This window comes from Mustela erminea, chromosome 10 (assembly GCF_009829155.1).
Source record: "Mustela erminea isolate mMusErm1 chromosome 10, mMusErm1.Pri, whole genome shotgun sequence".
Classification (NCBI taxonomy): Eukaryota; Metazoa; Chordata; class Mammalia; order Carnivora; family Mustelidae; genus Mustela; species Mustela erminea.
Genome location: NC_045623.1, coordinates 13,216,703 through 13,242,925, shown reverse-complemented (window position 1 = coordinate 13,242,925; position 26,223 = coordinate 13,216,703). Strand labels below are relative to the sequence as shown.

The 26,223-nt window shown below is 39.4% G+C and overlaps 1 protein-coding gene across 1 annotated transcript in view; it reads right to left on the bottom strand.

Annotated features, from left to right (window-relative positions):
• Positions 1-394: 394 nt before the first annotated feature.
• Positions 395-26,223, bottom strand: part of LOC116567420 (monocarboxylate transporter 1-like) — a 36,172-nt gene continuing 10,343 nt past the window's right edge. The window contains 4 exon segments of the mRNA XM_032302461.1: positions 395-615; positions 1,891-2,757; positions 10,660-10,803; positions 11,882-12,142. Coding sequence (XP_032158352.1) covers positions 395-615; positions 1,891-2,757; positions 10,660-10,803; positions 11,882-12,098 — 1,449 coding nt within the window. The 5' untranslated portion in view covers positions 12,099-12,142.

Sequence of the window (26,223 nt, the reverse complement as noted above, 5' to 3'; positions counted from 1 at the left end):
TATACTTGGGAGCTGGGGGAGGTAAGGGAAAGGGAGGTTTTCAAAAGAACTTTTCTATGCTAGGGAAGACTTACAAGATACTGGAGGCCCTGACATAGTCGATTTCAGGTTGTTTTTCTCTCTAGTCAGCCATTAACATTGAGACAGTTGGGAGCTTCCTGGAGGAATGTCACATGTGTAGCACCCACCAGTGGGGGTCGGGGAGGTTGCACGGTGTCACCTGTGCTTTGTCCTCAGCTAGCTTTGTGCTCCATCATCTGGAGGACAGCCACACCCCCGGCCATGTTGAGCAGCCCTAATAGAACATGATTCAGTAGTATTTTTCAAGTATTTTTGGTCCAAAGTTCCTCTCATTATCCATGATTCAAATGGGATGTTTCTCCTCTTTGGGGCCTCATGGACTTCTCTATTCTGCGGATTCTTTTGCTTGAATGACTTCTTTTGGCTTCTCCTCTTTGCTTTCCTTTTTCTGCTGCTCCTCTGCTTTCTGCTCTTTCGCCGCAAGTCGGTAATTGATGCCCATGCCAATGAAGAGATAGACGCCTGCCACAATAAGGATCACACCACATGCCCAGTAGGTGTATTTATAGTCTCCGTAGATGTCATTCAGATGACCTGAAGATACCCAAAACAAAGTTATGTGGAACTTTCTCTGAAAGTGTAAATGAGGCAGAGACCTAGAGAGCGATGGGAGTTATCCAAGAGGAGAGCATGGGAGAAGGCTGGGGCCAGGGAACAGCAAGTGCAAAGGCAGGTGGGAGGAAGCTGCGAGGTGAGGGGGAAGGAGGAAGGGCGGGGTTGCTGGAACAGAGAGAACAAAAGGTGAGTGACAGGAAATGAGGCTGCAGAGATTGGTGGCCAGGCTGGGGGAGGCCTTGCAGGCCACGGGAGGGAATCTGATCCCAGGCTGAGAACAATGGGAAGCAACAGGAAGGATCTAATCAACTGGGCTATCAGGTTTGTATTTGTACAGATAAATTTTGTCTGCAGAGTAGAAAACAGATTGAAGGTGGGATAGAGTGGATCTGGGTAGACCAGCCAGGAGGCTATGGGAAGCAGCAGCCCAGATGGGAGACAGGAGCTGTGAATAGGGTGGTGTGACGGAAAAGTGGGCTGATTACAAAGAGACATGGGAATTTACTTACAGAACTTGGACTCTCATTGGATATAGGGAGGAATGAGGGTGGGGAGTTCAGAAAAGTCAGTAGTGGATCTTCTTTTATGAATCCTTCCTTATTGAGAATGCATAATCTCAAAAGCATGAGTCATATCCAGAGGAAGTCTAAATGATTCTTGCATTTTGCATTAATAATAATTTTAAATTGTAAACACTTTGGTGTTCTTAGAGAATCATCCACCAAGTTCCATGGTCATTTAGAGTTGTGCGATCTTGGGCAAGTTATTTCACGTTTAGAAGCCTCTGTTTCTTCAATAATAAAGTAGGGACTGGAGTGTATGAAATGATTAAGACAGTCCCGGGTACACTGTGAACCCTCACCTGGTCAATATTGTTATTTTTTAAAATATTACGACTAAGATAAATTCCACAATTAAAATGAAATTACCAAGGTATTATAAGGTGAAGTATATGTTACATATTTTTCTATAATAAGCATGTTAGTTTTATGAGCAGAACAGGTTATTTTAATAAATGTTTAAATTTGCAATTGTTTTTGACTCCCCTTTCAGGTGGATAGTTGAGTGTAATTCACTTCCGTAAGAATCGGAGCAGTTCTGCTGTGCCAAGCACTGTGCCAGCACTAAGGCTAGAGGAAACGGAAGTACCTTCTGCCACCAGGCAGCTTACTAATCTTGGCTTTCTAGCACCCTTCCATCTCCTATGCCTGCTTCATGTTAATAGAACCAAAGAGGGAGTAGGGCATACTATACCTAAAAGTGGTGGCCCCAGGAGGACAGGACAGCATTCCACAATGGTCACCAATCCCACGGCGCTGGAGAACCTCTGGGGTCCAACGAGGTCCATCAGGGTTTCAAACAACACCGAACTAAACCACCCAAATGCAAATCCGAGGAAGCCCACATAGACACAAAACCCAATGTAGCTAGAGGATAAAGGTGCTAGCAAATGACATACTCCATTTGCAACAATAGAAGCTGCAAAAAAACACTGAACTCGAGGTCTTATCCACTTGGTGTTGGCTACAAGTCCCATAGAAGGTCTAGCTACCATGTCAACAACAGCCAGAATGGAAAGAAGGAAGGCAGACTTCTCACTAGAGTAATGTTGACTCTTGGCATAACTATTAAGAAAAACTAAAGGAGTAGCCATCCCAAAAGCCATGATCACATTCCCAGAAAGGTACAGTAAAAAGCCTCTGTGGGTAAACAGGGATAAGTCCATAACTTTGTTCACTGTTTGAAAAACTGATTGTTTCTCCTCTTTGGGGTTTCCACCATTAAAGTCTGTATTTGCATCACCTGCCCCCTTTTCTACATCAGATTTTCCAGGTTCCTGATGGGGTTCTTTGGACCTGTCTTTCCCCACACTTGTTGCTGGGGGCCCTATTGGTCGCATCAGGGCTCCAGCCACACAGCAGTTTAGGAGGAGGCCCCCGAGAATTAGGAAGCTCCCTCTCCAGCCAAAGATACCAAAGAAAGCCTGATTGAGTGGGGCCAGGGTGGAGAGGAACACAGGGCTGCCAGCCATGGCCAGTCCATTTGCCAACGGTCGCCTCTTGTAGAAATACTTGCCAATCATGGTCAGAGCGGGATTCAAGTTGAAGGCAAGCCCAAGACCTGGGAGGATGGGGGAAGAATTACATACCATAGTAAATGTCAGAAACATATTTGTTATTAATCAACTAGACAAACTGGCAAGAGGTCAAAATCATCATTATAACTGGTCGATCATTAAGTGGGCTGTTATCTAATACAGACATAAAGTTTCTTTATGCAGTAATTACTAGATTTAAACTATAACATTAAAATAATTCCTTTTGGGATGCCTGGGTGGCTCAGTTGGTTAAGCAGCTGCCTTCGGCTCAGGTCATGATCCCAGCGTTCTGGGATCGAGTCCCACATCGGGCTCCTTGCTCGGCAGGGAGCCTGCTTCTCCCTCTGCCTCTAGCCTGCCACTCTGTATGCCTGTGCTTGCGCTCTGTATCTCTCTCTCTAACAAATAAATAAAATCTTTAAAAAAATAAATAAATAAATAAAATAAAATAAAATAATTCCCTTTGCTTTAGCAATAGTAAGAATAATAAGTGTAGGCTCCTTTGTTTAATTTCATAATTTTAGGTTTCCTGAAGATTATGGAGTTGAAAACATAAAGGAGAGAAGATAAATCTTGTAAACTCAGAGAGCAAGACAGAGAGGAGGGGCAGAGGCAGGAAAAGAAGAAAGGGGGTCGGGAGAGAGAAAATATTTCAGGACAGTAAACATAACGTTGTGAAGATGCTCACACTACCTTAGTAAATCCATTAATTTAGTGTAATTTCTATGAAAATGTCAATGCATTCAATTTTTCAGATGAGGTATAATGACTGCAAAACCACCCAGAGATGTGACACCTCGGTTGCTCCGTCAGTTAAGCTTCCAACTCTTGATTTTGGCTCAAGTCATGATCTCAGGGTCCATTAGATCGAGGCCCATGTCCAGCTCTGCACTCAGTGGGGCGTCTGCTTGGGATTCTCTCCCTCTTCCTTTGCCCCTCCCCCTGCTCTCTCACACTCTCTTTAAAATAAATAGGTAAATCTTAAAAAAAAATACCACTTATGGAACAAATACATTAGAAATAATCAAAAAGTATTAATAATTGGTGAGACCAACTGTAACAACTACAGCTGTTTTCTATAGCTATAGCTACAGTGATGAGAACACTGTACCTTTATCAAAAATGGGAAAACTGATCAATAAAATTGGGAAAAAGTCCAGAAATAGGACCAAAAGATACGTTTAACTTAATAGGGAAAGAGTAGATTTTGCGATCAATGGAGCTGAGACAAGTATCCCATAACCTCCTAAGTGGTCTCCCATTCTTGCTCCCTTTGTAGGCAGAAGGGAGTGTTTGCAGGTAGAATGCAACCCATTCAGTCTCTCTAAAGACCGCCATCCATAGCATTTTACTCTGGGTTAGGAAGCACCATGATCTGGCCTTTACCTACCTTCCTACCCACATCTCAGCATATTCTCATACATGCTCAGCACAGTTGTTCCTCTAGATTTTCACAAACTTGACTCCTACTTATCATTCAGATCTCAACTCAAGGTCACCAACCCTGAGAGGACTTCCCTTTAGGGACCATTCAATCCTTCTCCATCAAAATTCTGTTTCAAGTTTTTGCAAAGTGCTTATCACAAGCTGATATTTTTCTTACTTACTCATTTACTTGTTGGACTGTTTATTGTCTGCTTCCCTCCACTACAGAGCAGGAATCTTATCTATCATGTTGACTCAATCCCCATGGAGCTTGGAACAGTCCCTGACATACGGTAGGGACAAGTATTTATTGAGTGAGTTAGTAACCATACGCTGAATAAGCAAGAGGGAACAAAGAAAGTTTTGTTCCTTCCTTATGTAATTCAAATACTCTAGATGAATTACAATATTTAAATGTTTAAAATTTTAATTAATGTAGTAAAAGTACAGATCCAAAAAGAAAATACCTATTACTAACATCATCTCAGATCTTGCAGGTGAACTGTACATTATTAAAACCTTTCTAAAAGAATGTTTGGCCAATCATACCAAAAACTTTTTCCCCTAGTAATTCCATTTCTAAAATTTGTCCTAAGGAAATTACCATGTTTGCAAGGATATACAGAGAAGCACTATCATACAAATAGGGTTTATTAATAGTGAAAAATACAAACAACCTAAAAATCTTTCAATTACAGAATGGTGAAATAAACTATGGCACACCTACCCAATGGAAAATTAGTAGCTGTTATACTATGTTCATTGAGACAGGAGACTATATACAGAATGTATTAGTAAGTAAAACAAAAACAAAAACAAAAAAACTGGTTACAAACATTACACTAAAAAAGCATATGTGTATGCATAAAAAATGTATGAGCATCAATATATTAATGGTTTTCTCTGAATTGTAGAGCAATAGATGATCTATATTCTCTATCCTCAACTGTTTCATTTCCCAGTGTTATTAAAGGGGGAGAAGAGATTTTCTCATGTGTGTCCTTAATCCCTTGAAAATGTATATGGCTGTTCTACCAAAAGATTCTTGCTTTGTATCTGACATCCTCTCTTACTCTAATTTGAAACATTTTTTTTCTTTTTACTTTTTAAAGATTTAGTTTTTATTTTTATTTTTTTTAATTTATTTTTATTTTTTATAAACATATAATGTATTGTTATCCCCAGGGGTACAGGTCTGTGAATCGCCAGGTTTACACACTTCACAGCACTCACCATAGCACATACTCTCCCCAATGTCCATAACCCCACCCCCCTTCCCCCACCCCCCCTCCCCCAGCAACCCTCAGTTTGTTTTTTTTTTTCTTTTTTTTTTTTTTTAAGATTTTATTTATTTATTTGACAGAGAGAGATCACAAGTAGGCAGAGGCAGGCAGAGAGAGAGAGGAGGAAACAGGCTCCCTGCTGAGCAGAGAGCCCGATGCGGGACTCGATCCCAGGACCCTGAGATCATGACCTGAGCCGAAGGCAGCGGCTTAACCCACTGAGCCACCCAGGCGCCCAACCCTCAGTTTGTTTTGTGAGATTAAGAGTCACTTATGGTTTGTCTCCCTCCTGATCCCATCCTGTTTCATTTATTCTTCTCCTACCCCCTTAAACCCCCATGTTGCATCTCCACTTCCTCATATCAGGGAGATCATATGATAGTTGTCTTTCTCAAATTGACTTATTTCACTAAGCATGATACCCTCTAGTTTCATCCACATCGTCGCAAATGGCAAGATTTCATTTCTTTTGATGGCTGCATAGTATTCCATTGTGTATATATACCACATCTTCTTTATCCATTCATCTATTGATGGACATCTAGGTTCTTTCCATAGTTTGGCTATTGTGGACATTGCTGCTATAAAAATTCAGGTGCACGTGCATCTTCGGATCACTACATTTGTATCTTTAGGGTAAATACCCAGTAGTGCAATTGCTGGGTCATAGGGTAGTTCTATTTTCAACTTTTTGAGGAACCTCCATGCTGTTTTCCAGAGCAGATGCACCAGCTTGCATTCCCACCAACAGTGTAGGAGCGTTCCCCTTTCTCCGCATCCTCACCAGCATCTGTCATTTCCTGACTTGTCAATTTTAGCCATTCTGACTGGTGTGAGGTGATATCTCATTGTGGTTTTGATTTGTAATTCCCTGATGCTGAGTGATGTGGAGCACTTTTTCATGTGTCGTTGGCCATCTGGATGTCTTCTTTGCAGAAATGTCTGTTCATGTCTTCTGCCCATTTTTTGATTGGATTATTTGTTCTTTGGGTGTTGAGTTTGCTAAGTTCTTTACAGATTTTGGACACTAGCCCTTTATCTGATATGTCGTTTGCAAATAACTTCTCCCATTCTGTCAGCTGTCTTTTGGTTTTGTTAACTGTTTCCTTTGCTGTGCAAAAGCTTTTGATCTTGATGAAATCCCAATAGTTCATTTTTGCCCTTGCTTCCCTTGCCTTTGGCGGTGTTCCTAGGAAGATGTAGCTGCAGCTGAGGTCGAAGAGGTTGCTGCCTGTGTTCTCCTCAAGGATTTTGATGGATTCCTTTCTCACATTGAGGTCCTTCATCCATTTTGAGTCTATTTTTGTGTGAGATATAAGGAAATGGTCCAGTTTCATTTTTCTACATGTGGCTGTCCAATTTTCCCAATACCATTTATTGAAGAGGCTCTCTTTTTTCCATCAGACATTCTTTCCTGCTTTGTCAAAGATTAGTTGACCATAGAGCTGAGGGTCTATTTCTGGGCTCTCTATTCCATTCCATTGATCTATGTGTCTGTTTTTGTGCCAGTACCATACTGTCTTGATGATGACAGCTTTGTAATAGAGCTTGAAGTCCGGAATTGTGATGCCACCAACTTCGGCTTTCTTTTTCAATATTCCTTTGGCTATTTGAGGTCTTTTCTGGTTCCATATAAATTTTAGGATTATTTGTTCCATTTCTTTGAAAAAAATGGGCGGGATTTTGGTAGGGATTGCATTAAATGTGTAGATTGCTTTAGGTAGCATAGACATTTTCACAATATTTGTTCTTCCAATCCAGGAGCATGGAACATTTTTCCATTTCTTTGTGTCTTCCTCAATTTCTTTCATGAGTACTTTGTAGTTTTCTGAGTATAGATTCTTAGCCTCTTTGGTTAGGTTTATTCCTAGGTATCTTATAGTTTTGGGTGCAATTGTAAATGGGATTGACTCCTCAATGTCTCTTTCTTCTGTCTTGTTGTTGGTGTAGAGAATTACAACTGATTTCTGTGCATTGATTTTATATCCTGACACTTTACTAAATTCCTGTACAAGTTCTAGCAGTTTTGGAGTGGATTCTTTGGGGTTTTCGACATATAGTATCATATCATCTGCAAAGAGTGATAGTTTGAGTTCTTCTTTGCTGATTTGGATGCCTTTAATTTCTTTTTGTTGTCTGATTGCTGAGGCTAGGACTTCTAGTACTATGTTGAATAGCAGTGGTGATAATGGACATCCCTGCCGTGTTCCTGACCTTAGTGGAAAAGCTTTCAGTTTTTCTCCATTGAGAATGATATTTGCGGTGGGTTTTTCATAGATGGCTTTGATGATATTGAGGTATGTGCCCTCTATCCCTACACTTTGAAGAGTTTTGATCAGGAAGGGGTGCTGTACTTTGTCAAATGCTTTTTCAGCACATTGAGAGTATCATAAGGTTCTTGTTCTTTCTTTTATTAATGTGTTGTATCACATTGATTGATTTGCAGATGTTGAACCAAACTTGCAGCCTTGGAATAAATCCCACTTGGTCATGGTGAATGATCCTTTTAATGTACTGTTGAATCCTATTGGCTAGTATTTTGGTGAGAATTTTGGCATCTGTGTTCATTAAGGATATTGGTCTGTAATTCTCTTTTTTGATGGAATCTTTGTCTGGTTTTGGGATCAAGGTGATGCTGGCCTCATAAAATGAGTTTGGAAGTTTTCCTTCCATTTCTATTTTTTGGAACAGTTTTAAAAGAATAGGAATTAGTTCTTCTTTAAATGTTTTGTAGAATTCCCCTGGGAAGCCATCTGGCCCTGGGCTTTTGTTTGTTTAGAGATTTTTGATGACTGTTTCAATCTCCTTACTGGTTATGGGTCTGGTCAGGTTTTCTATTTCTTCCTGGTTCAGTTCTGGTAGTTTATATGTCTCTAGGAATGCATCCATTTCTCCCAGATTGTCAAATTTGTTGGTGTAGAGGTGCTCATAGTATGTTCTTATAATTGTTTGTATTTCTTTGGTGTTGGTTGTGATTTCTCCTCTTTCATTTATGATTTTATTTATTTGGGTCCTTTCTTTTCTTTTTGATAAGTCTGGCTAGGGGTTTATCAATCTTATTAATTCTTTCAAAGAACCAGCTCCTAGTTTTGTTCATTTGTTCTATTGTTCATTCGGTTTCTATTTCATTGATTTCTGCTCTGATCTTTATGATTTCTCTTCTCCTGCTGGGTTTAGGGTTTCTTTCTTGTTCTTTCTCCAACTCCTATAGGTGTAGGGTTAGGTTGTGTATTTGAGAACTTTCTTGTTTCTTGAGAAAGGCTTGTACCGCTATATATTTTCCTCTCAGGACTGCCTTTGCTGTGTCCCACAAATTTTGAACCGTTGTGTTTTTATTATCATGTTTCCATGAATTTTTTCAATTCTTCTTTAATTTCCTGGTTGACCCATTCATTCTTTAGAAGGATGCTGTTTAGTCTCCATGTATTTGGGTTCTTTCCAAATTTCCTCTTGTGATTGAGTTCTAGCTTCTGAGCTTTGTGGTCTGTGCAGGGAATGATCCCAATCTTTTGATACTGGTTGAGACCTGATTTATGACCCATGATGTGATCTGTTCTGGAGAATGTTCCATGTGCACTAGAGAAGAATGTGTATTCTGTTGCTTTGGGATGAAATGTTCTGAATATCCTGTGATGTCCATCTGGTCCAATGTGTCATTTAAGGTCTTTATTTCCTTGTTGTTATTTTGTTTGGATGACCTATCCATTTCAGTGAGGGGAGTGTCAAAGTCCCCTACTATTATTGTATTATTGTTGATGTGTTTCTTTGATTTTGTTATTAATTGGTTTATATAGTTGGCTGCTCCCACGTTAGGGGCATAGATATTTAAAATTGTTAGATCTTTTTGTTGGACAGACCCTGAAGTAGACTCAGCCTGCTACTTCTCCACCATCTTGACTCCTCCTCTAGTTTTTATTTTTTTAACGGAGAGAGACACAGTGAGAGAGTGAACATAAGCAGGGGGAGTGGTAGAGGGAGAACAGGCTTCCCAACTGGGGGCTCCATCCCAGGACCCTGGAATCATGACCTGAGCTGAAGGCAGACACATAATGACTGAGGTACCCAGGCGCCCCACAATTTCTTTTTGGATAAAAGGATAATGAGTGAGAATGGCTGATGACTACCATTTCAACGACTTGCCACACACACTTCACTTATGGTCACTATGTTTTGTTTTGTTTTTTTTAAATTTTACTTTATTTTATTTTAGTTCTTTTCAGTGTTCCAGACTGGTCACTATATTTCTTAAGATAAAATACATAAATAAATAGGGGCACCTGGGTGGCTCAGTCCTTAAGCATCTGCCTTTGGCTCAGGTCATGATCCCAGGGTCCTGGGATCAAACCCCGCATCAAGCCCTCATCAGGCTCCCCGCATGGGGTGAGCCTGCTTCTCGCTCTCCCTCTGCCTGCTCCCCTTCTGTGCTCTTTCTTGCTGTGTCAAATAAATAATAAAATAATAAATAAAATAAAATAAAAAATAAAATCTTTTTTTATAATATAATAAATAAATAAAATTTTAAAAAGGACCAAAGAAAAAAATTTTCTCTTTCAATGAAAAATAACCAGCCCATAAGGAAGGAAAAAATGAAACCAGATGGGATTGGGAGGGAGACAAACATAAGAGACTCTTAATCTCACAAAACCAACTGAGGGTTGTTGGGGGCTGTGGCGGGGAGGGAGAGGGTGGATGGGTTATGGACACTGGGGAGGGTATGTGCTATGGTGAGTGCTGTGAAGTGTGTGAGCCTGATGACTCAGACCTGTACCTCTGAAATAATATATTATATGTTAATAAAAATAATTTAATAAAAGATAACCACCCCAAAGTGCCAGAACTTTCTTTAAAGACATGTTTCTCTGAGGGCACCTAGGTGGCTCAGTTGGTTAAACCTCTGCCTTTGGCTCAGGTCATGATCCGGGGGTCCTGAGATTGAACCCTCTGTTGGGTCTCCTTGCTCAGCAGGGAGTCTGCTTCTCCCTCAGCTCCCTTCCCCTATTCTCTCTCTCTCTCTCAAATAAATAAATAAAACCTTTAAAAAAAATAAAGACATGTTTCTCTGATACTATGAAATTAACATACATATAGCTCTTTAAAAATAGTGACCCAATAATTTTTCTGGGAAAGAATTTTCATTTTTCAAAAGAATTAGCAGGTGAATGCTACAAAGAGTCCACATAAAAATTAATGCTTGAAAATACATCAGTAGCAACTCACCTCCAATGAATCCAACATACAAGTAAAGTTCCTGTACAGTGCTAGAGAATGAAGCCGCAATCAAGCCACAACCTGACAAGCAGCCACCAACAATCATGACTGGGCGACTGCCATACCTATTCACCAGGATACTGCTGATCGGACCTAGGAGAGAACCAGAAATTTAGGAGCAGAGAGGAGAAGCCCACCCCTCACATCCACACCTGCACAAGGCATTACTGACAAGAAAGGATGCCAAGGCGTAAACATCCCACCCTTAAAACAAACGTAAAACAGAAGACAGCGGTAAGAAATATTGCTTGCTATTTTATTTCAGAGCCACAGGTTTGTGTAATGGGAAAAATATAGCATCGATTGTACAAAGTACAACATATGTCTTCTGTGTACCTAGAACCTACTGTATGGATTTTAACTGTAGGATGAAAGACCTGAACCGATTTCCTTCAAGGCAGATGAGGCTGCAGATACCTTGATTGCAAGTGTTGACAGGATTCTTCATGTAGATGTATCCTGAATCCATGTAGCCTACATATTTAGGATATTATCAACATATATGTAGCAAGTTTGCTCTGTTTTTAATTTTTTGGGTGGTCACCTGAAGCAAATGCACGTGAACATGAAGCAATGTATGAGCAAATCGATCAAACTTCGGATTTTAGCGTACATTTTCAAATTAGCTGAAATGGGCTTTGTTTCTCATAGAAAATGACAAAACCAAAACAGAACTACAAAACAAGAATGCCTACCATCACCACTTTTCTTCAGCATTATACGGGAGGTCCGAGGCAGTGCGGTAAGACAGGGGGCAAGAAGGGTGTGAGGAAAGGAAGAAACCAAACTATCAGTATTTGCTAAGGATAAGTTTGTCTATCTTAAATTTTTGAAAAAAAAAATCTACCAATAAACTATTAGAAGTAATAGAGGTTAGCAGGGATATATAATTAAAGCACAAGGATCAACTGACTTTCCATATACCAGCAACCAACACAAAACCATTTTTAAAGAAAGTTCTCCTTTATAATGATATTTGTTTTGCAATATAACTAACTTAAACAGTGCCTTTATCATTAAGGGGAATGAAAAATATGACTCCAGCCACATAGCTTCAAAAACTAACGTGTTAAATATCCTACACGTAAAGCCATCAAGAACAAAAACCATTCACTATGGAGCTTTTGTTGGTCTATTGAAAATTAAAAGAGCAGGCCTTCTGGGTACTTACCGCCAGCATACATGACAGCAAACATAATAGAAGAGATCCATGACACTTCGCTGGTGCTGGCATTAAATATTTCTTCAATTTCTTTGTAAAAGACAGAAATAGATTTGCCAAATGCACAAGAGAAGCCGATGGATACAAATGCTCCAACAATCACTGCCCACCCCCAGCCTCCATCTGGGGGGGTGGGTCTAACTGGACCTTCATTTGATGGTGACATTGGAAGTAACGAAGAATTCCGAAATGCAGTTCAAATCCAAATAGCTAAAGGATATGAAATTAAAATAGTACATAATAAGTAGGTCAATATAAAGCACTTCCATAAAATCCCTTGCACTTACGTTATAAATAACTGGAATTATTTTCAATGTTACCTGCACTCTGTGAACACAGTAAAAAAAAAATCCAAGAGTCATTTCTTTGCATAAGCTTAAAGTTGCATAGGCTTAAAATTGAAAACTCACCACTACTTGAATCATACACCAAAATCCTTTTCAATCCTTTGCAATAAATATACTGCTTCTTCAAACTTATAATAATAATATATTAATAACTATTAATATCAATAATAATTATTATATACTAATAATATATAATTATTATATTATATTATATTATACTATACCTGTTCTAATAATAGATGTCAGTAATTTAAGTAATTCACTTATCTGTGTGCAAAATTCACAATGCACACACTAAAAAAGCTTCACATCTAGGTACTTCCTTTATAATTTCTCTCCTTTCCCAAAATATATTCTGCCATACTCATCTGATTTTTCTGTTCTCTAGAATTCATAGGCTTAAAAATTTCAGGAAGGCCCTACTAATATCCCATAACTCACTAGATATATAGCAATTTTCAAAAGAAAAGTTCTTTCTGGGGCGCCTGGGTGGGCTCAGTGGGTTAAGTCTCTGCCTTTGGCTTGGGTCATGATCTCAGGGTCCTGGGATCGAGGCCCGCATCAGGCTCTCTGCTCAGCAGGGAGCCTGCTTCCCCCTCTCTCTGCCTGCCTCTCTGCCTACTTGTGATCGCTCTGTTTCTGTCAAATAAATAAATAAAATCTTCAAAAAAAAAGTTCTTTCAGCTTTGGAGCGATTATAAATAATGCTACTATGAAATTTTGTGTGCAGGTTTTTGTGTGGACAACTTTTTGATTCTTTTGGGTGAATACTTAGTAGAAATGCTAGGTCACTTGGTAATTCTGCCTAACATTTTGAGAAACTGCCAAACTTTTGCAAAGTGGCTGCACCACTTTACAGTTCCACCAGCAATGTAAGAAGGTTCCAATTTTTCAACATCATCACCAACATCTGTGATGTCTCCTTATGACTTTTAACCATCCTAATGTGTGTGAAGTAGTAACTCATCATAATTTTGACTTTTTATAGGTCTTTGGAGAAACGTCTTCTTTCTTTGTCTTTGGAGATGAGTTTCTCCAAATGTCTTTGGAGAAGTGGCTATTCAAATTCTTTACCTATTTTTTCTATTAGATTTTTTTTAACCATTCGGTGGTAAGAGTTCTGTATATACAGGCATACCTCAGAGATATTGCAGGTTCAGTTCCAGACCACTGAAATAAAGCAAATATTGCAATAAAGCAAGTTAAATAAATTCTGGTTTCAAGAATTTTCAAAAAATTTGGTTTCAAAAATTTGGTTTCAAAAATTGTGCATATACAAGTTGTGTTTACACTATAGTGTCTATTAAGTGTGCAATACCATTATGCTAAAAAGACAATGTATATATCTTAACTCAAAAATACTTCATTGTTAAAAAAAAAAAAAAACTTAATTGTTGGGACACCTGGGTGGCTCAGTCGGTTAAACACCTGTCTTGGGCTCAGGTCATGATGCCAGGGCCCTGGGATCAAGTCTCACAACAGGCTCTCAGCTTAGCGGGGAGCCTGCTTTTCTCCCTCTCCCTCTACTCTCCCTGCCTGTGCTCACTTGCTCTTTCTCTCTCTCTGACAAATAAATACAAAATCTTAAAAAAACAAAAACAAAAAAAATCTTCAGGGACGCCTGGGTGGCTCAGTGGGTTAAAGCCTCTGCCTTCAGCTCAGGTCATGATCCCAGTGTCCTGGGATGGAGCCCCACATCAAGCTCTCTGTTCAGCAGGGAACCTGCTTCCCCCTCTCTCTCTGCCTGCCTCTCTCCCTACTTGTGATCTCTGTCTGTCAAATAAATAAAATCCTTTTTTAAAAAAACCTTCATTGTTAGAAAATTGCTAATCATCATCTGGGTTTTCGGTTAGCACAATCTTTTTGCTGGTGGAGGGTCTCGCCTGGAGTCTGATGGCTGCTGACGAGCAGGGTGGTGGTTGCTGAAGGCTGCGGTGGCTGCAGAAACATCTTCGTGTAAGACAAGAGTGAAGTTTGCCACATTGGTTGACTCTTCCTTTCATGAACAATTTGCAGCATGTGATGCTGTTTGATAGCATCTGACCTGCAATGGGAATTCTTTCAAAACTAGAGGAACGCTCCCAAACCCTGTTGGGCTGGGTCAGTGAAGTTCATGTCTTATTCTAAATCCTCCGTTGTCATTTCAACAGTCTTCACATGGGAACTTCCTGTTCCCACCACATCTGCTACTTCCTCCACTGAAGTCTTGAACCCCTCAAAGTCATCCATGAGGGCTGGATTTAACTTTCTCCAAACTCCTTTTAATGTTGATACTGTGACCTCTTCTCATGAATCACAGATGTTCTTAGTGGCATCTAGAGTAGTGAATCCTGGGGCGCCTGGGCAGCTCAATCGGTTAAGTGTCTGCCTTCGGCTCAGGTCATGATCCCAGGGTCCTGGGACTCTGTGTTGGACTCTGCGCTCAGCTAGGAGTCTGCTTGAGATCCTCTCCCTCTCCCTCTTTGTCTGCCCTTCCCCCCACTCATGCATGTGTTCTCTCTCCCCCCTAAAAAATAAAAAAAAATATATTAAAAAAAAATAGAATGGTGAATCCTTTGCAGAGTTTTTAAATTTACTTTGCCTAGATCCATCAGAGGAATCACTATTTATGGCAGCAATCACTTTATGAAATGTATGTTTTAAATAATGACCGTCGAAAGTCTAAATGACTCCTTGATCTATGCGCTGGAGAATGGATGCTTGTTAGCAGGCATGAAAATGATATTAATCTCATAGTACATTTCCATCAGAACTCTATGGTGACAAGGTGTATTGTGAATGAGAGTAATATTTTAAAAGGAATCTCTCTCTCTCTCTCTCTCTCTCTTTTTTAATGAGCAATAGGTCTCAACAGTGGACTTAAAATCTTCAGTAAACCATGGTGTAAGCAGATGTGCTGTCGTCCAGGCTTTGTTGTTACATTTACAGAGCACAGGCCGAAGAGATTTAGCAGAGTTCTTCAGGGCCCCAGGGTTTTCAGAAGGGCAAATGAGCACTGGCTTCCTCAAAGTCACCAGCTGCGTTAGTCCCTATCCAGAGAGTCAGCCTTTCCCTTGAGGCTTGGAAGCCAGGCACTGACTTCTTCCCTCTAGTGATGAAAGACCTAGATAGTATCTTCCAGGAGGATGCTGTTTTGCCTGCACTGACAATCTGTTTTTTGCACCTTCATTCATGATCTGAGCTGGATCTTCTGGAGAACTTGCTGCAGCTTCTACATCAGCACCTGCTGCTTCGCCTTGCGCTTTTCTGTTATGGAGACGGCTTCTTTCCTTCAACCTCATGAACCAAACTCTGCGAGCTTCCAGCTTTCCTTCTGCAGCTTCCTCACCTCTCTCAGCCTTCACGGAATTGACAAGAGTAGGGCCTTGCTCTGGGTCAGGCTTTGGCTTAAGAGAATGTTGTGGCTGGTTTGGTCTCCTATCCAGATCATTGAAACTTTCTCCATATCAGAAATAAGGCTGTTTCACTTTCTTATCATTTGTCCATTCACTGGAGTAGCACATTTGATTTCCTTCAAGAACTTTCCCTTCATTCACAACTCAGCTGTCTGGAATAAGAGGCCTAACTTTTGGCCAATTATGACTTTCAACATAACTTCCTCACTAAACTTCAGCATGTCTATCTTTTGATTTGAAGTGAGAGATGTTCGAATCTTCCTTTTGCATGGACACTTAGAGACCCTTGTGGGTTATTATGTGGCCTAATTGTAATATTGCTGTGTCTCAGGGAATAAGGAGCCTTGAGGAGGGAGAGAGTGGAGGGAACCGCCGGTTGGTGGAGCAGTCATAAAAGACATAACATTTATCAATTAAGTTCATTGTTTTCTGTGGGTTTGGTTTGTGCCACCCCAAAACAATTACTATAGTAACAACAATGATTACTGATCATAGATCATCATAACAAATATAATAATATTAAAGTTTAAAATATTGTGCGAATTATCAAAATGTGACACAGAAACATGAAGTGAGCTAATGCTGTTGGAAAAAATGGCACTGATAAACTTGCTTGACTCAAGGTTGCCATAAGCCTTCAATTTGTGGGGCGCCTGGGTGGCTCAGTGGGTTAAAGCCTCTGCCTTCGGCTCAGGTCATGATCCCAGGGTCCTGGGATCGAGCCTTGCATCGGGCTCTCTGCTCAGCAAGGAGCCTGCTTCCACCTCTCTCTCTGCCTGCTTCTCTGCCTACTTGTGATCTCTGTCTGTCAAATAAATAAATAAAATCTTTAAAAAAAAAAAAACCAAAACTTCAATTTGTAAAAATACACAATACATGCAAAGATCAATAAAGCAAAGCATAATAAAACAAAGTACGCCTGTACTCGAGATACAAGTTGCCTATCAGATAAATGAATTGTAAATATTTTTCCCATTCATTGCATTGTCTTTTCACTCTTTTTTGTGGTGCCTTTTAAAACACAAACATTTTGGTGAAGTCCTATGTATTTTCTCTTTTGTTGCTTGTGCTTTTGGTGTCATATCTAAGAGACCATTGCCTAATCCAAGGTCACAGAGATTTACTACTTAATCTCTAAGTTTTCTTCTAAGAGGTTATAGTTGTAGCTCTTACATTTAGGTCTGATCCATTCTGAGTTAATATCTGTAGGGTAGGGATAGGAGCTTTATTGAGATAGGGGTCTGAATTCATTCTCTAACATAAGGATAGCCAGTTATTCCAGCACAATTTGTTGAAAAGACTACTATTTCCCCATTGGATGGTCTGGGCTCCCTTGCTGAAAATCAGTGGACCATTGATGTATGGGTTTATTTCTGGACTCTCCTTTCTATGCTAGTAATCTATACATCTTGCCTACTGGCAGTACCACAAAGTCTTAATTACTGTAGCTTTATACGGAGTTTTGAATTGAAGAATCATGAGTCCTCCACTTTTCTTCTTTTCCAAGGTAGTTTTGATGATTCTGAGTCCTTACATATCTATATAAATTTTAGGATCTGTTGTCAACTTCTGCAAAAAAAAAGAAACTGAGATTTTGAGGACTATGTTGAATCTGTAGACAGACATGGGGAATGCCATCTTAACAATATTAAGTCTTCTGGTCCAGAACACAGGAAACTGTTCAGGTTATTTAGGACTTCTTTTAGCTATATTTTGTAGGTTTCATTGTATATGTCTTGAACCTCCTTGTTTAAATTTATTCCTGAATATTTTATTATTTTTGATGATATTATAAAGTGAATTATTTTCTTAGTTTTTACCTTTGGCTTTTTAATAGGTAGTGTATTGTAATATAGTTGGTTTTTGTATATTAATCTTGCATCTTACAAACTTGTTTAACTCATTTATTACTTCTAATACTCATGTTTATAAGATCATACCATCTGTGAGTTGCCTGGATGGCTTATTTGGTTAAGTGTCTGCCTTAGGCTCAAGTCATGATCCTAGGGTTGTGGGATCCAGCCCCGAGCTGGGATCCAGCCCTGAGTTGGGCTCTCTGCTCAGTGTGGAGTCTGCTTCTCCCTCTGCCTCTCCCCACTGCCACCCTCCCCACCCCCCCCCCCCAGCTTGTGTACTCTCTTGCTCACTCTAACAAATAATTTTTTTTTTTTTAAAGATCATGCCATGTGATAGTTTTACATCTTCCTTTACAATCTGAATGCTTTTTTTTTTTTCATTTCTTAGTTGGCCTGGATAAAACCTCCAATTTGGCATTAAATAGAAGTAGCAAGGGGCGCCTGGGTGGCTCAGTTGGTTAAGCAACTGCCTTCGGCTCGGGTTGTGATCCTGGAGTCCCAGGATCGAGTCCCACATTGGGCTCCTTGCTCAGCGGGGAGTCTGCTTCTCCTGCTGACCTCTCTACTCTAATGCTTGCTCTCTCTCTCTCTCTCTGTGTCTCTCAAATAAATAAATAAAATCTTAAAAAAAAAAAAAAAGAAGTAGCAAGAATGGACATCCTTGTCTTATTTCTGATCTTAAAGGGAAAGATTTTGGTAGTTCACCATTAAGTATGATGTTATAGTTTTTTGTTGATGCCCTTTATTGAGTTTGGGGAGTTTCGTCCTATTTCTAATTGTTGAGGTTTTTGTTTTTGTTTTTTTTTAAGATTTTATTTATTTATTTGAGAGAGAGAGAGTGAGAGAGAGCATGAGAGTGGAGAAGGTCAGAGGGAGAAGCAGATTCCCCATGAAGCTGGGAACCTGATGCAGGACTCAATTCCAGGACTCCAGGATCATGACCTGAGCTGAAGGCAGTCGCTTAACCAACTGAGCCACCCAGGCACCCTTGTTGAGTGTTTTTATCATGAAAGGGTATTGGATTATATCAGATGCATTGTTATAAGTCTATTAAGATGATCATGTGGTTTTTGGTCTTTATTCCATTAATGTGGTTTGATATATTGATTTTCGTATGTGGAACAACATATGAATTTCTCAAGTTCCTAAGATAAAATCTCAGCATGTCATGGTACACAACCCATTGTATGTGTTTCTGTATTCAGTTTATTCATATTTTGTTGAGAATTTTTATATCTTTATTAGTAAAGGATAGTCGTGGGGCGCCTGGGTGGCTCAGTGGGTTAAGCTGCTGCCTTCGGCTCAGGTCATGATCCCAGGGTCCTGGGATCGAGCCCCGCATCGGGCTCTCTGCTCAGCAGGGAGCCTGCTTCCCTTCCTCTCTCTCTGCCTGCCTCTCTGCCTGCTTGTGATCTCTCTCTGTCAAACAAATAAATAAAATCTTTAAAAAAAATAAAAAATAAAAAAAATAAAGGATAGTCATTTGTAGTTTTTTTGTGACATCTTTGGTTTTGGTATCGGCATAATGCTTCAAAGAACTTCAAAGAACAAGTTGGGAAGTGTTCCCTCCTCTACTACTTTCTGAAAGTGTTTGTAAAGGATTAGTGTTAATTCTTCTTTAATTGTTTCATAAAATTTATTAGTGAGGCCATCTGGGCTTTGAGTTTTCTTTGTTGTTTTTTTTTTCTTATCTGGGATAGAGCCCCACATCGGGCTCTCTGCTCAACAAGGAGCCTGCTTCCCTCTTTCTCTCTGCCTGCCTCTCTGCCTACTTGTGATCTCTGTCTGTCAAATAAATAAATAAATTTTTTTTAAAAAAAAGATACATTCAAATTTACTTGAGTCATTTGATAGTTTTGCTTTCTAGAAATTTATTAATTTTGTTTAGGTTTTCTAATTTGTTAGCATGTTCATAGTATTTCCTTCCAATCCTTTTTATTTCTGTAAGGTCAGTAAAGATATACAGAGAGTTTAGTCAACTGGGAACAGTCCCCACAAGACTGCCCTCACTTTTAACACCAAGGGAAAATTTAGTGTGGGAAAAGTGGAAGTGTTTCTAAAAACACTCTCAGGCTTGATAATTTAGAGGAAGGACTCAACATAACTCACTAAAAACTATTATACTGATGGCTTATTGCAAGGAAAGGACACAGGATAAAGTTAACCATAGAAGAGATGGAGAGGGCAGAGTCTGGGAAAGATGCAAATGCAGAGCTTCTGATCATCTCTTCCCATGGTCATGGAGAGCATTAACTCTTCCTAGACACAATGTGTGACAATGGAGTATTACCAACCAAAGAAGCTCACCCAAATCTTTAGTGTCCAGACTTTTCAATGGGCCTTGGCCATATATTACTCACATGGCTGAACATTAGTCTCAGCTCTTCCCATAGAGTAGGCTAATTCCTTTAGCCTTTAGCTCCTTTTAAGTTTGGAAATGATCCAATACAGCCAAAGGCCCTGGGCAAACAATGAAACCCCGAGTAGGCAGGAATTTCCAGAGGCGTAAAGATGGAATCACAGTTGCCAATGGCAAAGACCAGATCTCTCTACAGGTGAGGTTAATTCTTCATTACACATAAGGTACCCTCTTTCATTTCTGGTTTTAATAATTTGAGTCTTCTTTTTCTTTTTTTCCTATGTAGTTTAGCTAAGAGTGTCAATTTTTTTGAGCTTTTCAAAGAGCCATCTTTTGGTTTCATTGATTTTCTCTGTTGTTTTTGTACTTTCTAGTTCATTTATTTATTTTCTAATCTTTATTATTTCCTTTATTCTGTATTTTTTGCATTTAGTTGGGTTTTTTTTAAGTTTCTTAAGGTAAAAGTTTAAGTTATTGAGATGTTCTTTTTTTTTTTTTGAGAGGACAGGTTGGGGAGGGGGAGAAGGAAAGGTAGAGAGAGAATCTTTTTTTGTTTTTTAAGATTCTATTTATTTATTTGAGAGAGAGAGAATGCACAAGCAGAGGGGAGGAGCAGAGAGAGAGAGAGAGAAGCAGACTCCCCACTGAACAGTGTGTCTGATGTGGGGCTCCATCCCAGGATCCTGAGATCATGAGCTGAAGATGCTTAACTGACTGAGCCACCCAGGCACCCCAAGAGAGAGAACCTTAAGCAGACTCCACAGCCAGTGCAGAGCCTGACCTGGGGGCTTGATCCCACAGCCCTGAAATCTTGACCTGATCCACATCACAGGACCCTGAAATCATGACCTAAGCCAAAGGCAGACACTTATCTGACTGAGCCACTCAAGCACACCTCATCTCTTTACTTTAAACCAGTCTATGTCTTTGAATCTAAAGTACAAATCTTATAACATATAGTCAGATCATTTAAAAAAATAAAAAATTCTGCCCATTTACAATTTGCACCAAAAACAATAAAATATCTAGGAATAACCTTAACCAAGGAGGTGAAAGACCTGTACACTGAAAACTATAAGACATTGATGAAGGAAAGTAAAGCTGACAGAAACAAATTGAAATATAGTCCATAGTCATGGACTGGAAGAATATTGTTAAAATGTCTATACTAAACAAAACAACCTACAGATCTAATGCAATCCCTACCAAAATGTCAACAAAATTTTTCGCAGAACTAGAACAAGTAATCCTAAAATTTGTATGGAACCACAAAAGACCCCGAAATAGCCATAGCAACCTTGAAAAAGAAGAACAAACCTGGAGGTATCAATCCCAGATTTCAAGTTATATTACTAGGCTATAGTAATCAAAACAGTATGAAACAGACAAAGATTAATGGAACAGAACAGAAATCCCAGAAAAAATTCTTGATTATATGGCCAGTTAATCTACAACAAAGGAGGCAAGAATATACAATGAGAAAAAGACAGTCTCTTCAACAAACGGTGCTGGGAAAGCTGGAGAGCTACATATGAAAGAATGAAACTGGACCATTTTCTTATACCATACACAAAAATAAACTCAAAATGGAGTAAGGACCTAATGTGAGACTTGAAATCATAAAAATCCTAAAAGAGAGCACAGGCAGTAATTCCTCTGATATCTGCCTGGCAACATTTTTCTAGGTATCTCCTAAGGCAAGAGAAACAAAGGCAAACATAAACTATAAAGACTACATCAGAATAAAAAGCTTCTGCACAGCAAAGGAAACAACCAACAAAACAGAAAGACAACCCACTGAATAGGAGAAGATATATGCAAGTGACATGTCTAATAAAGAGTTAGTATCTAAAATGTATAAAAAACTTACACAACTCACACCAAAAAAACCCAAACAATCTAATTGAAAAATGGGCAGAAGACATGAACAGACATTTCTCCAAAGAAGACATTTTCTGTAATTACTGATAAGATAGGATTTAAGTCTGCCATTTTCCTATTTGTTTTCGCTATGTCTAATGCCTTTTTTATTACTCTCTTTCTCCATCACAATCTTCTTTAGTGTCATATAGATATTTTTAGTGTACCCCTTTAATTACCTTGTTTACATCACCATATTTTTGTTATTCTCTTAGTGGTTGTCTTGTGGATTGTAATTAATATCTATTTTTTTAAATTTATTTGTATGTGTGTGAGAGAGAGTGGGCACGTGCAGAGGGGAGGGGCAGAGGAAGAGGGAGACAGAGAACCCCAAGCAGATTTCCTGCTGAGCACAGAGCCCCTCAAAGGGCTCATTCTCATAACCCATGAGTTCATGACCACAGCAAAATCAAGAGTCAGACACTTAACTGACTGTGCCACCCAGGCATCCAGCAATTAATTCTTAACCTAAAACAATCTAGTGAGGATTAATACCAACTTAATTGCAATAGCATACAAAAACTGTGTTCCTATACAGCCCTCATTTTTATGGTACTATTGATACACAAATTACATCTTTATACATTGTAAGCCCATAAACAGTTTTATGATTATTGCTTTATATATTGTCTTTCAAATCAGGTAGAAGAAAAAAAGTTACAAATAAAAAATACCTTTATACTCTCTTTTATATTTACCTATATATATACCTTTACTGCTGGTCTGTATTTCTTCATGTGGATTTGAGTTTCTGTCCAGTGTCCTTTCAATGCAACCTAAAGGACACCTTCAGTACTTTTTGTAGTGCAGGATGGCAGGCAATTAATTCACTCAGTTTTTGCTTATCTGGGAATGTTTTACTCTCTTCTTTATTTTGAAGGATAGTATTACTGGATATAGCATTCTTGGTTGACAGTCTTTTTCTTTTAACATTTTAAATATTCCATCACACTGTCTTCTGGTTTCCATGGTTTCTGACTTTCTTCTTTTTTCTTTCTTTTCTTTTTTTTTTTTCTTTTTTGGAGAGAGAGAGGGAGAGAGAGAGAGAGATAGAACATGAGCATGAGTGAGGGAGAGCGGCAGAGGGAGGAGGGAGAGAAAGAGAATCCCTAGCAAACCCTATGCTGAGTATGGAGCCTGACTCGGGACTTGATCCCATGACCCTGTGATCATGGCCAGAACTGAAATCAAGAATAAAATGGCCAACTGACTGAGCCACCCAGATGCCCCTGGCTTCCATGGTTTCTAATAAAAAACTAGCTATTAGGGGCACCTGGGCAGCTCAGATGGTTAAGCAACTGATTTTGGCTCAGGCCATGATCCCAGGGTCCTGGAATCAAGCCCTGTGTCAGACTCCCTGTTCAGCTCCCTCTCCTTTTGCAACCCTCCCCACTTGTGTGTGCTTGCTCGCTCTCTCTCAAATAAAAGTAAATATCTTTTTTTTAAAAAAACTAGCTGTTAATCTTTTTCTTTTAAGATTTTATTTATTTGTTAGAGACAGAGAGAGAAAGAGAGCACACAAGCAGGCAAAATAGCAGGCAGAAGCAAAGAGAGAAGAAGGCTCCCCACTGAGCAAGGAGCCGGATGTGGGACTTGATCCAGACCCTGAGATCATGGCCTGAGCCAAATGCAGCCACTTAACCAACTGAGCCACTCAGGCACCCCAAAATTAACTGTTAATTTTATTGAGAATCATTTGTGATGAGTTTCTTCTCTCTTGCTACTTTCAAACTTCTTTGTCTTTGACTTTTGGAAGATTGTGTCTCTTTGTGGGTCTCTGAGTTTATTCTATTTAGAGTTTGTGAAACTTTTTGGGTGTGTAGATTATTTTTCACCAAATTTGCAGAAATGTTGACCATTATTTCTTCAAAAGTTTTTTCCTGCCCCTTTCTCTCCTTTTCCTCTGGGGTTCCTTTGTTTGTACAGCTGAGGTTCCATAGGTCTCTAGGGTTCTATTCATGGTTCTTCATTCTCTTTTTTTTTTCTTTGACTTGATAATCTCATCTGACCTATGTTTAAGTTCACTGAATCTTTAGTCTTCCAGCTCAAGTCAGTTTATGGGGCTCTCTTGTGAATACTTCTTTCTTATGGTACTTTTCAGCTCCAAACTTCTATCTGGTTCTTTTTCATAATTTCTCTTTATTGATTGATAGTCTCTATTTGGTAAGACATTGTTCTTATACTTTGTTTCCATTCTCTGACATGGTTTTCTGTAATTACGGAAACATATTATTAATAGCCTAATTTAAAGATTTTGTCTAGTAAGTCCAATATCTGGCCTTCCTGAGGGATAGTTTCTACTGAATGAATTTTCTTCCTGTGTATAGACCATGCTTCCTATATGCTTCATGTCTCATATTTTTGTTTTTGTTTTAGATAACTGGACATTTTATATAATATATGTGGCAGCTCTGAGAACCAGATTCCTTCTCTCCCCTCCCCACCACTCCAGGGTGAGTTGTAACTACTGTTTGTGGTTTATGTTAATGATGCTGCTATTGCCTTCTGTTTAATGACTTCCTGAACAAAGTCTGTGAACTTTGTAGTTTTGAGGTTTTGTTTTGTTTTGTTTTCTGTGACCACTGAAATCTCTGCTCAGTTTAGCTTAGTGGTAAGTCAACAACTGGACAAAGACTTCCTGAAATGCCTTGAATCAAGATATCACCTAGGCATTGTCAAAGGGCATTATGTGTGTGGTGGGGCATATTTTCAACTCTCTAGCAGACAGCTTACACCTCTGTCTTGGTCTTTAGTTCCTGCTTATACAGAGCTTACAAAGTCAGGCAGTGGTGGGAAATTCAGCCCTTCATGAGCATGGGTATAATCTTATACATGTGCATGACCTTCTAGAGTCCTGGGATTATGCCAGAGCACCTCAACATCCCCTATGGATATCTTATTCCCAAGATTTTCCTTTTAAGTGTTTGGTCAGCTTTTTGTTTGCCCCAGTTGTTTTCCCAACTCAGGCAGCTTAGATGCTAAATGATTGCCTCTGATTCTTTCCAGCAAATGTCCTGGGGAAAAGGCTGTTCACACTGAGCACACTCTGAAACATGTCAAATAAAGATAAGCCCTCTAATTGGGGGTTAACAGGGAATGCCATACATGTTAAATAATGACAATTCTCTGAGAATGGGGCTTTTTAGAGGGTTCCAACCCATTCTGCCCCCCTAGAGGCTACTAGGCTGCTCGTTTTTCATGGTTACTGTGTTCATGAAATTATTTGTTTTTAATCTTTTTTTTTTTTTTAAAGACCTTGTCAGAGAGAGAGAGAGAGCACAAGCAGGGGGAGCAGCAGGCAGAGGGAGAGGCAGGCTCCCCGCTGAGCAAGGAGCCCAATGCAGGACTCAATCCCAGGATCCTGGGATCATGACTCGAGCCGAAGGTAGCCACTTAACCAACTGAGCCACCCAGGGGTCCCTGTTTTTAATAATTTTAGGGAATTTGGAAAAGAAGGATGGCAACAGGTCATGTTTAAATACCACAAATTTTGCTGTTTTTTGTTAGATTCAGCTATTTTCTTGTATACATTTTTGTTGGGTTATTATAAGCCTTTGGTTAATTTTAGGTGTTAAAAGTTGATTTTAGTAATTTTTGCTAATGTTCTCATTGCTTTTATGAAAGAGTGGATCTTTAGAGGGCTTCACTCCATCATTCCAGAAGTACACAACTTATTTTTGTATATCGATCTTTAATTTGAAAAATTTGCAAACATTTTATTATTTTTATTACTTAACTTATTTTTTAAGGTTTTCTACACTGAAAATCATATTACCTGGGATTTTTTTCCCCCAAGATTTATTTAATCTTGAGGGAGAGGGAGAGAGAGAGAATCTAAAACAGACTCCCTGCTGAGTGCCGAATCTGACTTGGGGCTCGATCTCGTGACCCCAAGATCATGACCCAACCCACAATCAAGAGTCAGACACCCAAATGACTAAGCCACCCAGGACCCCTGGGTGGATTAAGTTTGGATTCCTCCTTTCTAATTCTCACACCTTTTTTCCCTATCTTATTGTGATGGGTTCACTATCCATTACAATATTAGATAAAAGTGGTAATGTTGGTGTATTAGTTTACTAAGGCTGCCATAATAAAATACCATAGACTGAGTGGCTTAAACAACAGAAATTTATTTTCTTATACTCCTAGAGGTGAGAAGTCCAAGATCAAGTGTCAGCAGGTTTGGTTTCTTCTGAGGCCTCTGTCCTTGGTTTGTAGATGACTGCCCTATTACTACCTATTCACATTGTTATCTCTGTATGTGTGCAAGGTCTGGTGTCTCCTTTTTTTTTCTTTTTAAGATTTTATTTGGAGAGAGAGAGCACAAGTGGGGGTAGGGGCAGATGGAAAGGGAGAAGCAAGCTCCATCCTCAGTAGAACTCGATCCCAGGACCCTGAGATCATGACCTGA